This window comes from Corythoichthys intestinalis, chromosome 14 (assembly GCF_030265065.1).
Source record: "Corythoichthys intestinalis isolate RoL2023-P3 chromosome 14, ASM3026506v1, whole genome shotgun sequence".
In the NCBI taxonomy this organism is placed as follows: Eukaryota; Metazoa; Chordata; class Actinopteri; order Syngnathiformes; family Syngnathidae; genus Corythoichthys; species Corythoichthys intestinalis.
This window is the reverse complement of record NC_080408.1, coordinates 29,091,031-29,106,725: the sequence shown is the minus strand read 5'-3', so window position 1 is coordinate 29,106,725 and position 15,695 is coordinate 29,091,031. Positions and strand designations below refer to the sequence as shown.

Genomic DNA, 15,695 nt, shown 5'->3' with positions numbered 1-15,695 from the left:
TCTGAGCACTAACAGGCTGACCCCCCACCTCTTCGATCTCTGCAGCAATGCGGACAGCACTCCTGTAACGAGTCACATGATATTTTGGTGGGGAAATGACAAGCAGTACTCAATTTGGACATTAAGGGAAGTACGTTTTTCCATAGGGGTGTACTCACGTTTGTTGCCAGGGGTTTGGATATTAATGGCTATATTTTGAGTTATTTTGAGGGGAAAATATATTAACTATTACATAAGTTGCACACAGACGACTTTTCATTGTGTCAAAGTGTCATTTTGTCACTGTTGTGCCATGAAAAGATATACTTAAATAACGGCAGAAATGCGAGGGGTGTAGTCACTTTTGTGATACACTGTATAGCCAGACTTTGTTGTACGTATCCGTAAAGACAGTCTTTGTTTAATATGTACCAGTAGGGATAGCATATCAGCTCACCCAAAATGCTGCCAAACAACGGATCTGTACGATATTGAAGCTAGCAAGCCGCCTTCTTATGTTTGTCTTTCCTCACGAGCAATGATCCTCCTGCACCACAGCTCCCACCTTTCATGCAGTGAGGAAGAGGAGTGGAGGAGGGGGCTGCTAGCAGCAGAGTTTGTCTTTTCAAAGCAAAGCTGCACCGGACATTTTAGCGAGAGTGATGACAAAAATAAATTTGGAAAAAACATTTTGGGAGGTTTTCATTTGGATCGAATGGTTTTGCGTATTGAATCGAGGAGGGCGTATCGAACGGTTAAATATAAAAGAGTATTTTTGCATCCTTAGTGACTTGTGTCTTTCCACCATGAAGTAAAAGAAACCCTGACCTTTGTTGTCATCTTCACTCTTCGAAGGGACAAATGTCAATGCCGACTTGGTTGCATCCTCCTCCTCCTCTTTGATTTGAGGGGTTTCTGGCTTTTTAATGAACGGAGATGCTGACTTCTGACATTGAGTAAAATGTTTTTCACCGACATCTGCAGAATATAAGAGAAAAACACAATTGATTAACTTCAATCATGTTGGGACTCGTGTCTTTCCACCATGAAGTAACTAGGGATGTCCCGATCCAGGTTTTTGCACTTCCGATCCGATACCGATATTGGTTCGCACTTCCGATCCGATACCGATACTGGCCGATACCGATACAGACCTATCTGAGCGTGTGTTAAAGTCTAAAGTTATTTAGCCTCCTTACTTAGTCGTCAGACTCAAGTTGAAAAAGGTTTTAGTACTCTTGATAACAACTAGCCAGCTGAATTAGGTGAGTTTGAATAACACACAATGGTTGGTAACAAGAAACTGACCTGTTCATTCAGTGACAAACACAAAACATTATAAATAACAAACAGAAATGGCATAGTCAGTTAGTAAAACGTGCAAATAATATTGTAAACTGTCTTAAAAAAGCAAAACACACCAACAACCTCAGTGGAAGATCCCACAAATCCCCTAAGCTATTAGATGCTTTTTATGGTTCGTGCATTAGTTATAAAAAATGTATAAAAAGCCTCTCAGGTTTAAATAAACGACTATTTCAGTATCAAGTTAACATTTTAAAACAGTAAATAAAATACTCAAGTCCCAATTCTGTATCAGCAGCTTTAAACTACATTCAATTCATTTAATTTTGCGAATCAACTGTTAAAGTTGTTAAAATTGCTCCCGTTATTCCATAATTTCCCTTCTGTCTACTTTCGACATGTGAAAGTTTTAAAACTGTTTTGAAGATAGATTAAAGTCAAGATTTTGCCGATTTAGGAGTATTTTAGATAAAAAGTTAATTAGGTCCGCTTGGAAGGTTCACAACAGCCTACTAGGGAAGTCTTCTGCTTTAAGATGGCGGCTGTTTACTAACGCATATGGTTTTCAATACTTCGATGTTGCTAACGCAGCCGAGTCTGTCATCTTGCATCTAGTTCTGTATACATATGATATATATATATCTCCAGTAAAACAACGTTGACGTAGTTTGTAGCGGCTGTCAGCAGCAGTCAGGTATTCTTGTGTTTTTTATCCAGCGGCATGAGTTGAGCTACAGCCGTGAGTTGAGCATTGGCATTACCCGGGTCTATGACAAGCATCATGTTTACTTTCGGGACGCAATGCGGTCAGTTTCTCATTGCGTCCCAAAGACCGCACTGTGTATTAGTTCCGCTTTACTTGACATATTTCAATAATCGGAATTTGGATGTTTGTGAATCGCTCTTGAATCTTCCTCGGCCGAATCGCACAAGGATGTAATGACGGCTGGGCATGTTGTACCGTGGTTGTAAGTGATGGATGGTGCGTCTTTACTCACGAGAGATAATGGCTCGTCATCCAGAATGAATTCTTCGGCAATGACTCTTGTTATTCCCTGGGCTTTGGGACTGTCGTGTGCCAGTTTGTCACGCATAGCTAAAGTTTCTGCCAGTGTTAGTTGCGTAGGACCTTTCTTTTTGTCTTCGGTTTTCTTAACATACTCCTCATATTGTTTTTGGTGGTATTTTGCTAAATGCTTGATTAGCTTGGTTGTATTAAAACTTCTTACAGCTTTACCACTACGCTTGACTTTATTGTGGCATATGTTGCACTCTGCCTCTTCGTCTTTGTCGTCCTTTAAGGTGAAATGATCCCACACAGCTGACATTTTTACCGATAAAGTCTCCCGGTAAATTGGGAGACGGTAATGTAAATATAGTGTGTTGAAGGTGTGCCGTAAAATGCGGACTGGATTTTAGGGAAAGCGAAGGAAAAACTGGAATATTTGTGTAAATCGGTGCGCTGGAAAACCCGGACCGCAGTTTAAAAAAAAAACTGGATCGGAAGTCTGGATCGAAATTTGTCCGTGTTGGCCGATCCGATACCGATGCGCATTTTTTTGCCCACATCGGCGTCCGATCCGATCCAAATATCAGATCGGGACATTTCTAAAAGAAACCCTGACCTTTGTCTTCATATTCACTCTTCAAAGGGACAAACGTCAATGCCAACTTGGTTGCATCCTTCTCCTCTTTGATTTGAGAGGTTTCTGCCTCTTTAATGAAAGGAGATGCTGGCTTCTGAGATTGAGTCAGATGTTTTTCACCGACATCTGCAGGATATAAGAAGAGAAAAACACATTTAGTTTGTTGAAGTCAAATCTCATGTTGTGTCCCATTAAAACTAATAGCAGTTGGTCATGCAATGCCAACTTCAAGGTCTGATTGTAGGAGAAAAGCTGTGACAGTATACAAAAGCTGCTAAAAACTGGCAACACCTATGCCTGTGAAAAACCTACATTTGTCATTGTCGTCTAAATCATAGGCTGGAAATGATGGTGCAGGATCTTTTTGTGTTGCGCCGTTCTTTGTTGACTGCTGGCAAAAATAGGTGTGGTCTTGGAGATGTGGCCACGGGAAGCTGACATCACACTTCTGCGGAAGAACATTATCCAGGTGATGAAGATCCTCTTCTGCAGAACAACTGTTAACTTTCAAGGCGTTGACTGTTTTGGGTGCGAGACGTCTTTCTTTCGGCTGGGCATAGACAGATGTCACTAAGCCCTGTGTTTGAGACAGAAAAAATAAATATGACATTCATTTCAAATGCTTTTTGCCTTTCCCGTAATGTTCCTTGCCCCACTGCACCAGATAGCAATATGCTAAGAAAAGGAATACGATTTACAAAATTATGTTTTCATTCCAGTTGCAACACTGGGTAGCAGTTTTATTTTCGTCAAGAATAATGATAACGAAAATATTTCGTCACCGAACAATTTTTTTCATGTCGACGACAAGCTAAAAACGTGCTTGTGAGACTAGAATATAAGAGGAATGCCAGTTTTCGTCACACGAGACGAAAATGTGACAGTTTCTGTCTTAGGTTCACAATGCGGGGCATTTTTATATTTACGTGGAGTACGTCAGCTTGCATCATAGCAGTGTTTGGGTCGTGTCACTTGTGAGATGTGCTGCTTCTCTTCCTCACTCTCCTCACTGGAGTTTAGGATGTGTTTCAAACTTGGCTGTGCTCCATCTTGCTTTTTTGGAAACACATGGTAAGATTTGTTTTCTTATCTTGGCAAGAGAGAATATGCAATGTTGCTTTAGCCTTTAAAGAGATCTACAGTCATAAAGACTTAGTTCTTGAAAGATAAATGTTAGTATGAGCTATAATAATTTGATAATAAAAAAAAAAACCTCCTGATGTTTTCGTTTTTTACCGGTATACAATTTGTAAAATGAGTTGAACTAGTAGCTCGCCTTTGTAGTTGACGTCCCAATGCACTGTGGAAGGTGACGTCAACGGGTGGCACTGCTGGACTGTCAGAGTAAGACTCTTTAGCGACATACACATGTAATCATACAAATAGACTGTTCTTGGAATCCAAGCAGGTAAAATTCCTGGATCTAGTCAAATTCAAAACGGCCATAATCATGTTTAAGGCACAGAAAAACGCATTACCTGGAAATATACAAGTTTTGTTTTCAAATAGACAAGGAGGGTATAATCTGAGAGGGGAGTTAAATTTCAAAAAGCAGTATCACCGTACAACAAAAAAGAGCTTTTGTCCTTCAATTTTAGGTGTGGACTTGTGGAACAAACTTACTGAGGACCTAAAGAAAAGCGCTAATTTGAGCGTGTTTAAGAGAAAATACAAAGATCTTGTTTTCTGTAATTATAGAAATGAATTATAGTATTTATGTTGAGAAAATGTTGAGTGATGCCAACAATTGTTTTTTAGGCATTATTGAACTGTTGTGAATTGTATTTGTTTTGTCTGATTCATGCTGATGAGTATGTAGCGGACAAAGGGGTAGGATACATATAAGTTTTTACTTCTTCCTACTCCTTTTCGAATCTTATGTTTTGTAGGTATTCTTGTATATCCATAATGGGATGCATGTTTTCGAAATAAATTCAATCAATCAATCAATCAATCAATCAATCAATCAATAATCTGTTCAGCCCTTTCAATTTGAACTTGAGCGGAACATTGATGAGCAGGACAGTACTGTCGATATTTCACAAAACGAGCAGCATAAGCAAACTGAACAGGAAAGACAGGATGAGACGAGAGTAGGAAAAACCGATAGTGTTAATGTGCCAAGTATATTTAGTGACAGTAAACACTCCCCTGCTGTAGTTACAGAGCAGTAGAGTGTTTACTGTTAAGAACTCCAGTTTCTGTTTGCAGATCTTCATGGTAAACTATTGTGTCATCAACCCTATTCCAATATAATTATGGAATGTGAATGCATCCAGAGCTGTCGTGTGCTTTACATAGGATTAGGATAAACAACGAAACAATGTGGTAAATGTGATAAATGTGGGTACTTGATAAATTTAGGGAACATGATGACAGTAAGAATTGCCGCTACCCAATAAGGGAAAGAAAAACTCCAAAATATGAGAATGACTACATGACATCACGAATGATAAAGACATATTCAACACAAGTGTTGATTGGTGTCATAGGGCCCTATGTGGAGTTCCACAAACCTATAGGGATGTTCAAAATGCTCAAAAGATTTGGATTGTCTGAGTGTAAACCCAGATATAAGCAATATGAAGCTAAAATAGAGACAAATGAAGACGGCACTATAAATGATTTTGCCAACCCAAAAGAGTATCCTGAAATTGTAGGCAGCTTGAATTATACTTCGACTTGTACTAGACCCGACAAGCTGGATTGTGAGTAAGTTGTCACAAACATTGTCAAAAACAAGAAATCAAAACCTCGTGGCTTCCAAACACATATTAAGGTATCTAAAAGGTAGAACGGATTGGGAACTAATTTTCAAGAAAAGTAATGAAGATTTAAGTTTGGTGGCAATTAGTGATTCTGGTTGGGCATCTTCTGTGGAAGATACAAGTACAACAGGTTATTGCTTGTTTCATCTTGACAAAACAAGGACCCGCAATTTCATGGAAATCGAAGAAACGACCCACAGTGGCTCTTTCTACGTGTGAAGCAAAAATATTGTTCTGACAGCCACTACCCAGGAAAGCATGTATCTTACAGAACTGTTAAGTGGTCTGGATAGAAAGAATTGCACATGTACAAAAATCTATGGAGACAATCAAGGTGCTCTCGCACTGAGTAAAAATCCAGTAAACAAACAGTGAACCAAACATATCGCTGTCAACTTTAATTTCATTTGTGAAGCTCTTACTGAGGGTAAAATAGATATAATTTACTGTTCATCTGAAAATATGATCGCTGACATAATGACAAAACCTGTGTTGAAGTTCAGGAACTTTGTCAAAAGTTGATTCTTTGGAAATTAAAATTGTCATCATTTTATGTGTTCTAACATGATAAGAGCAAGGGACACCTGTTTATGGACAGCTTTTTTTATCCCATCAATTGAAAATATGTGTCATTTTCCAAGATGACAATGCATCATGCCACAGAGCTAAAACTGTTAAAGCATTCCTTGGAGAAAGACAATGGCATGGCCTTCAAATAGTCCAGATCTCAACCCAATTGAAAACCTGCGGTGGAAATTGAAAAAAAAAAAAAAAAAAAAAGGTCAACAGCAAGGCTCCGACCTGCGAGGATGATCTGGCAACTGCAAGCAAAGAGAGTTGGCACCAAATTGATGAAGAATACACATCAAGTCCATGCCTCAGAGACTGCAAGCTGTCATAAAAGCCAGAGGTGGTGCTACTAAATACTAGAAATGTGTTTTGTTTGTTATTTCTTTGTTTGTTTCTCATGATTCCATATTTTTTTTCCTCAGAATGGGGTGGTTCCATATATATTTCCCTGCACTTGCTCTATAAAAGTAACATTTACTGACCAACACAATGTTTTTAATTCATTTCTTTCAGTGTTTCTGAATGCTAAAGAGTTGCACTTTTGAATTAATTCATTTTAATTTCCAAGCTTTTTATCCGAGTTTGTTCTATATGATAAAATGTCTGAGTGAGTGCTCTTCCGAGACTGGTGATTCCATACTTTTTGCTAGGGGTTGTAATGTGGTCAGAGTGATCCACCAAAGTCTTCCCAAACAGAGCTATTCAAGTCGTCTGGTGAACATTCTTCTCGTTTTAATGTCGCAATATATCACAAACCCTCAAAAAGTCGCTGTCAGTTTTTTTCCCCAATTTTGTTCAGCCCTACTTTTAAAGTTTTGATGCCCTTTGATTTATTGCACACGATTGAGACATGTGATGAGTCCCACAGTTATTGAGCTGTTCTAATGCTGTGTTAAGAGGTTCGGTGTAGAACAGGTGGACCTCTTCACTTCAGAAGCAACCACTCATTGTCAACTGTGGTTTTCCCTTGCAGAAACGCGCAGTCCACTAGGTCAGGATGCCCTGGCACACGCATGGCCGGACAGTCTCTTGTATGCGTTTCCGCCTCTTCCCCTCTTGATGGTGACTCTGCACAGGATCAGCCGGAGCAATCACGAGGTGTTGTTGGTCGCTCCGTTCTGGCCAGGGAGACTGTGGTTTCCGATGATTCTCAGACATCTCAATGGAGATCCTTGGCCTCTACCCCAGAGGAGGGACCTGTTGTCTCAGTTGGAGGGGAGCATCTGGCACCCCCACCCGGAGCGTCTTCGCCTGTACCTGTGGCCTCTGAAGGGCCGGATTCCCTGTTAGAGTCCTGTACGGAGGCGGTTGTACAGACTGTACTTTGTGCACGAGCGCCTTCCACGAGGGCACTTTACAGTAACAGGTGGAAACTTTTCAATAAATGGTGTAAGTGTAACAATGTGAATCCTGAGCGCTGCTCTGTGCCAATATTGCTTAACTATTTGTAGAACTTCTTGATAAGGGACTTTCTGTCTCAACTTTGAGGGTGTACGTGGCTGAGATATCCGCCCACCATGTTTTGGTGGAGGGCTGATCAATGGGTTCACATTCCCTGGTGTGTCGGTTCTTGAAGGGTGCCCTTCGTCAACGACCTCCAAGGTTACCACGTGTTCCCATGTGGGACCTCCCTGTAGTCCTGGAGGGTTTGTGTTCCGCCCCTTTTGAGCCCTTGAGTGGGTCTGACATTAAGTGGGTCACAGTGAAAACTGCGTTTCTCCTCGCAATTACTTCAGCAAAGCGAGTGAGTGATTTACATGCTTTATCAATTTCTCCGAACTGTTTACGGTGGAATTCCGCTGGCTCGGGGGTTACATTATGGCCCAATCCGAGTTTTTTGCCAAAGAGACTTTCAGCTTTTCACGTTAACCAGCCGATTACCCTGGCTGTGTTTAACGATGCGAGTGCACCTGATGGGCATTTGCGAAGTTTGCTATGTCCTGTTCGGATGCTGGAGCACTATGTTGGTGTGACTGCGAGCACTCGTAAGTTGGATGCTCTTTTTGTATGTTTTGGTGTCAGGACAAAGGGCTGCGCGGTCTTGAAGCAGTGTCTGTCACATTGGGTTGTCGAAGCTATTCTGCATGCCTATGATTCCAAAGGTCTTCGGCCTCCTCGAGTCTCGTGTCATTCCACAAGAAAAATGGCAACTTCCTGGGCGGCGCTGAGAGGTGTTCCACTGAATGACATCTGTTCCGCCGCAGCATGGGCATCGTCTTGTACGTTTGCCCGCTTCTACAGAGTGAATGTGGCAGCTCCTCACCCGGTGGCTTCAGTGGTGCTGTTGGCTTCCTCTGATCGCATCTGAAGTGTCTTCGTGACTATGTTGGTATATGGTCATGCAGGTGCTAAGCACCGCCCTCTGGCGGTCAGGAGGAATGAAATAGAAAGAGAGTTACTTCTGTAACTAGGGTTCTATGAATTCCAGATGACCGCCAGAGTTGCCTGTCACTCAGACTCCCTGCGAGTACATTCCGAAAAGGAACTAGTGCTGGGTGAGCGTGTGCCTTATATTGGCCTGTGACGTCACCCAGGTCACGCCCACTGGCGTGACTTTGTTGTCATTTTATTCTCGACCTTTGTGCTGCGCACACGTAGATATCCAGGTGCTAAGCACCGCCCTCTGGCGGTCATCCGGAATTCATAGAACCCTAGTTCAGTACTTCTCAAATAGTGGGGCGCGCCCCCCTGGGGGGGCGCAGAGCGATGCCGGGGGGGGCGCATGTGACCTCGGGGAACATGTTTTTTTTTTTTTTTGCCGTACTGGAATAAAGTGTACTTGCACATCCAGTCAGTAGGTGGCTGTGGCGCTCTCATTTTCAGAGTGCGCGCAGTATTTTTGAACTAAGGAAGAGCACTCAGCACACACAGACAACAGATATGAAGAGCAGTGTGCCACCGCCGTTTTCTGACCGGACTCACTCACGCAGCGACCCACTGTCTTGTCCGGTTCTCACGTCGCCGCCCGAGAAGTGCCATTTTCGGCTTGGGATCGTCACGACGACCGCCCTCACCTACGGCTCTACCTCGGCCGCCGTGAATGCGCTTTTTTCGTGCCGTTGCCTTTTAGCTTTGACTTTTAATACAGTGGGTGATGATGAAAGACTACTGTTTACTGTGTCTAAAAATAATTATAGCAGACAGCCAGAAGCCAAATCAATTAAGACGCCACTTAAAGACATTAGACCCCAATCTCATTGTTAAGCCGTTTGATTTTTTCAGTGAAAACGTACCGAATATTGCCAACAATCGTCCTGATACTGTGAGCAGCAAAAATAAAAACTGTCCTGTCCAAGGACACTTTTTTTCTTCTTCTTTTATTCAGATTTGTTTTTTCGGTCAAATTTTTTGGCACATTGTCCTCATGAGTGAATGTTTCTAATCAATTTTAATTTGTTATTATTTACTGCTTTTATTACATTTTATTTTTCTGTATCAAATGGTCAAAAATGTACCTTTGAGTGTATTTTTTAGTTTGGATGTGAATTTTTTTTTTTTTAATTCAGGCAAATTGATGCACGTCAAGTCTTCTCTGTTACAAACAAAACAATGTCAATAAAGTTATACTTTATTATAAGTTGATCTATGTTACTTTTTTTCTTTATTAGAAAAAAGGACACAATTTTAGGCAGATGCGTATTTATAATAGTAATTTTATAGACAAATGATACTATTTACAGTGGCGGCAGAGAGTTTGGGGGGGGGGGCGCGAAACATTTACGTCTTCCTTGGGGGGGCGTGACAGAAAATAATTGAGAAGCACTGCCCTAGTTACAGAAGTAACTCTCGTTAAAGCAATAAAGCTCCAGGGTGAAAATCCATTTTTTATTCGTTGTCTTTTATTGGATTAATTAAGAAGTTAATCACTCCAAGTAAGAACGAATCGGTGCAGAAGGTCTCAAGTCTACAAAAAAAATCATTCTTTTGGCACGAATCGTTCTCGACCGACACACTACTACTTTCCAGATAACCATCTAGCAAGCTGGGTAGCCCAGCTAGCTGGCTAAAGGCGGTGTTGCACAACAAATAAACATCTGCACATGCTGCATCGTCTCAGTCATCGTTCATTTGATTAAATATTAAGCACACCGTAGCCTACTACCTGCGTTTACAACTACTGCTGGTGGCTACTGCCGGTGTTCTGTCAAAGAACACCGGTGTGCTTGATAATAAAGAGCAATCAACGAGACGATCCAACTACAACGATATTCAATTTTATTAACAAAAACTCACCTTGATGTTGGTATTTGGAACACAGTCCTTTCCGTTGACATTGTTCAACCAGGTTATCCTTACTTGGTCCTGTGCGCGTAGAGGAAATTGGTGCAAACTGTATGGCAACTTACAGGCGCAGGCTTGATTCAGTGAAGGCTTGTGTATATCACATACATTCTTCTGCCATTGTAAGACTCTCACGGTATTGTACACAGGGTTTGTGACGGAAGGTAAATGTCCACTCGACATCATGAAAATATGTTTGCAGAAAAAGAAAACAGGTTCAATTCCTTAAACCTAAACGTTAGCTGCTGCGGGTCCAGGTACCCTTCTCCAAGTACTTCCTAGCTTAGCCTGAACTGGCGCCGCGTTTCTTCTTCTTCTTGTTTATTGTCAGTTTACCCCTCGTATCGTGGGACATTACCGCCACCTACTGGATTGACAGTTTGGTACGAGATCAGGCAGTTACAGACTAAAACCTGAGTTATACTCCCGCGTTGCGGTGACGGCGTAGCGACTACGGCGTCATTCGACATTCGATAGTTCTGCGGTGAGGGAACGCGTTGCTCTGTAATTCACCGCCAAGCCACTAGAGGGATGTGGCGTTATGTTTGTACGGTTTTGGGGCATGCTTGTTTACTTCCGCTAGTCGGAGAAAAAATAAACAATGCAAGATGGAACTCTTGAAAGTAAATATTCTGCTCATCAACACTGAATAAATATTGAAAACTCAAGAAGGGGGGGGGGGGGATTTCTTATACAGTATATGACAGGGGTCTCCAAACTACGGCCCGCGGGCCGGATACAGCCCACCTCCGAATTTGGTCCGGCCTCCTGAACAATACCAGAGAGCATTTTTATTTATTAATTTTTTTCTCAATAGTGTTATTTATTTCCTGGCCTTTTTCTGTGAAGAACTCAGAGAGGGTTATTTGGTTATTATCTATTTTTAATTAATAGTGTTATTATTATTTATTATTAATATATTAGATTATTATTTTTATTTTATTTACTTTTGTTCCGTGAAGAACCCAGAAAGGGTTATTTGATGGTGGCTTTATGAAAAACAATAAATTTTTACATATAGGCACTCCTGCAATCGTCACACTTTTTCTGTTACAAACTGACCCCGGCCCCTTATCAGAGAAGGGAAAAGTTATGTGGCCCTCACAGGAAAAAGTTTGGGGACCCCTGGTATATGATTTTAAAATTAAGAATTTTCCGGTATAATATTGTCTATAAAAGTTGTAAAGCAATAAAACAAAAAACAAAAATGAATGAAATGAACAAAAAAGATATTTTTATATTGGGTCAAAATTATTTTTCGAACAGATTATGTGACTAGCACCTTAGACGGTCATTTGCTTTGCTTAGCCAAAACCACCCGAGGACCGAATAGGCAAGATGGATATACACAATTTTTTTTTCAAACCTAAGCTTTCAAAAGCGACAAAAACTACTGAGCAAGAACCAAGGATTGAAAATGTTGACCATGAAACGCTAGAGACCACCCTCAAAATGGCGAGCGGAGTTTCAGTTGGCCCCATTAAGACGCTAATTGTAGAGCCACCACCGGTGTCTTGCCACTGTAGTTACCCCCGTCAAAAATTGTGTCCCCTGGCCGCGGGAGCGCGCGCACGCACATTAGTTATGAGGGATGTCGACTTAAACAATTTATTGAAGCCAGAAAAGAACCACAGTTATATATTATGGACATTGACATTTACTAAACTTGAGAAACTCCATACAGGACTTGAATAGTTCATCCTACAAATAAAACAGTGAAACATTGCCTTTTTTAACTTTCAGTACGTATGTTACGGTATACGACAGAATTTTGTTTATTTATTTATTTTTTGATGGATGGTCCATGTTTTAAAACCTCATAGATAACTACAGCACCAAAACACAGAAATCAAGCCAATCAATGCAGTGCAGTGGATCCGCTCAGACTGGGGTAACTACATTGGCACGACACCAGTGGGCGTAACATATTCAATGGATGACAATCTTGGCGAAAATTATAGCCTAAGCAGTACAATTTTAGAATTTCCCTCAAGTATGATGGGAAACAAAAAAACGCTCATTTTCAACTTATTATTATAAATATTCTTGTAAGTTAATTTTATTGCTGACACTGCGTTTCGGGGTCATCAACATATTGTGCCCTCCGCCAAAGTCAAATTCCGCCTATGATGTGACCCCTAATAACGGATTTGCCTTCTGCTTTACTAGTATCGACCCACCTTTCTATCCCCAGTGCTTTCAGTGCTTGTTTGGCAAGGATATCCACCTCCTCATTCCCCTCAATCCCCATGTGTGCCTGGTCCCACACCAACTCCACCTCGAGCCCTCTTTTCTGTGCTTTATACAATAGCCTGTGTGTCTAAAATATTAAGTTAAGTTTGCTGGACTTCATGGTTACAATGCTTGTGAGCGCCAGTGCCGCGTTTCCCCTTGGCTTCCGGTTTTAGCCGCCCCCCTCCAGTTACAGTTCCGGATATGGTTTAGGTGCACGACTGCATGTCTTTCTTCACTGTTAGCCATTGATACCACGTTTGTGACCACTTATGTACAGTATACCAACTTTTTAGGATGCTCAAATTGTCTCCATCAACTTTTAAGCAACCTTATTTGCATTATATAATGAGTTCAGTTACATAGGTAATTTAGATTGTCTTCCCGTATGTTGTAAGGATTGAATAAACCCTACCATTATTAAGTATTATTTTCATTACGTTCAGACTTAAGGCCGAGTTATACTTCCGCGTCAGACCTACGCCTACTTGCTGAATGTGTCGGTTCATTTTCCCCCCCTCAAACACACGTTTGATTGGCTGATGACTTCATCCCCCACCACCTCTCACCACACAATCACACAGCTCCGACAGATGCATGTCGACAACATGCCGCCTCCTTTGAATTAGCATAACATTTAACTGTGTGAACTTGCAAACAAACTTGAATATACTGCAAAAACACACCTCGTTAAAACTAGTTAAATTCCCTTTTTTTCCAGTGTAAATCTACTAGAAATAAGAAAAATAGCTACCTGAAAACAAGCTTAACAGACTTATTTTAAGCAATAAATTAGAATATTTAATCTTAAGAAAGCTTTAAAATGTCAAATGTTTTTAATTCAAAAACATATTTTGTTCAAAACATTATTTGAAAGCAAATTCATGATTAGGTGAAAAATGACCAGCTTTTAAACCAGTGGTCCATCCAGCCAACACTTTGGAATTAGATTTCAAATTCAATACTGCTAAGCAAATTTCTGTTCACATTTCTTTGCATTTTGACTGCATGCTTTTTGAAACAGATCCAAATTTGAGTACATGCTGCCCATAGGTCTGATACTTCTTAATATCAAGTGTGAGTCAAACTTCCTCTGAGCAAACCAGTTTCTGCTGCAATCAGATAGAAGACTGGCAATAGAAAGAAAGCATTCGATTTTTATTTACATTCTACACAAAATCCCAACTTTTACAACAATCATCTTCCAAAAAGGATAAGAGAATTATCATAATAAAATAAATATCATCAGGGGCGGACTAGGACTAAAAAGCAGCCCTGGACTTTGACTCAGCCCAGCCCACAAGAATCGCTGTACACAGACCCTCTAGGGTGGTCCGTGGGCATGCCCCCAGGGAGAATGAAAAAAAAAAATTTTATTGTAAAATGCATCAATTTCGTTCACTTTGAGAGAAAAATGAAGAAAATGTGTCTAGACTGTGACTGTCTGACTTGGGGCGCTCAAAGTACTGCAAGGCTGAACTGGAGTTGGATTCATCTTTCTGCCCTAGCTCTATAATCAACCTGAATAAACAAAAGAATTTATTTTTGAAATTAAGTTTTATGTATTCAATTGATTATAATAACACATATCCCCTCTGTCTATAAAATGACTTCATTGTTTATGTCATAATTAATCTTGCCACACAAATAATGAATTTAAATCCATCCATCCATTATCTTCCGCTTATTCCGGGTCGGGTCGCGGGGGCAGCAGCTTCAGCAGGGAAGCCCAGACTTCCCTCTCCCCAGCCACTTCAGCCAGCTCCTCCGGCGGGATTCCAAGGCGTTCCCAGGCCAGCCGAGCGACATAGTCTCTCCAGCGTGTCCTGGGTCGACCCCGGGGCCTCCCGCCGGTGGGACATGCCCGGAACACCTCTCCAGGGAGGCGTCCAGGCGTCCTCCTCCTTGAGTCATCACCTTATCGTGGTGGAGGGGTTTGCGTGTCCCAATGATCGTAGGAGCTATGTTGTCTGGGGGCTTTAAGCCCCTGGCAGGGTCACCCATGGCAAACAGGTCCTAGGTGAGGGGCCAGACAAAGAATGGCTCACAAGACCCCTTATGATGGAGAAAATTACAGGATCCAAGTTTCCCTTGCCCGGACGCGGGTTACCGGGGCCCCCCCCGGAGCCAGGCCTGGGGGTGGGGCTCGAAGGCGAGCGTCTGGTGGCCGGGCCTTTTCCCATGGGGTCCGGCCGGGCACAGCCCGAAAAGACAACGTGGGTCCGCCTTCCCATGGGCTCACCACCTGTGGGAAGGGCCAAATGGGTCGGGTGCGTAGCAATTTGGGCGGCAGCCAAAGGCGGGGGCCTTGGCGGTCCGACCCCCGGCTACAGAAGCTTACTCTTGGGACATGAATTTAAATGAAAATACAATAAACATTTCAAGACAAATCCTGTATACATAACCTTCATTGGAAAAGATTGTTCTGTCAAAATTTGCTCCCTTATAAAATTTTGCTCCCAAAGCTTTTGTGGCGCTGAAAATGTCCTCTTTTACATTCAGTTGGACTCTCAATGTTATCCAAAGGTGCTAACTAAACTAGATACATCATAAACATACATCTCCAACACGAAATAGCGTAAATTAATACTTAACGACACGGCGACGTCGTTAACAGTGAGAGCGCGGGGTGCAGTTGCTGTGTGCAGCTAACATGGTAGGATGTGTCTGAGAACTTTTGTACATGTCTTTACATGATCAAACTTAAGTTAATATTCCTTGCTTCAAAGAAAGTTTGCAGTGTTTACTTTGGAATCGCTGCATCCGCGGCCATTTTTAACGTTACGCGCATGCGCAAAACCGCAAGGTAGCAATTTTGGATGGGTTGCACAATTTGTCAGAACGCCGGCACTAGCCCTTTAATTGCCATTTATTTCATTTAAATTGTAGCTACCTGGTGGATAACAGTTGCCAT

The 15,695-nt window shown here is 41.7% G+C and overlaps 1 protein-coding gene across 1 annotated transcript in view; it reads right to left on the bottom strand.

Annotated features, from left to right (window-relative positions):
* The window catches only part of LOC130930324 (uncharacterized), a 29,387-nt gene extending 18,338 nt beyond the window's left edge, over positions 1 to 11,049 (bottom strand). The window contains exons 1-4 of the mRNA XM_057858206.1: positions 10,502 to 11,049; positions 3,243 to 3,507; positions 2,910 to 3,056; positions 808 to 957 (exon numbers count right to left, since the gene is read on the bottom strand). Of these exons, the coding sequence (XP_057714189.1) occupies positions 808 to 957; positions 2,910 to 3,056; positions 3,243 to 3,507; positions 10,502 to 10,735 (796 nt within the window). The 5' untranslated portion in view covers positions 10,736 to 11,049. The remainder of the gene's footprint in view (positions 1 to 807; positions 958 to 2,909; positions 3,057 to 3,242; positions 3,508 to 10,501) is intronic.
* Between the last annotated feature and the right edge of the window lie 4,646 nt (positions 11,050 to 15,695).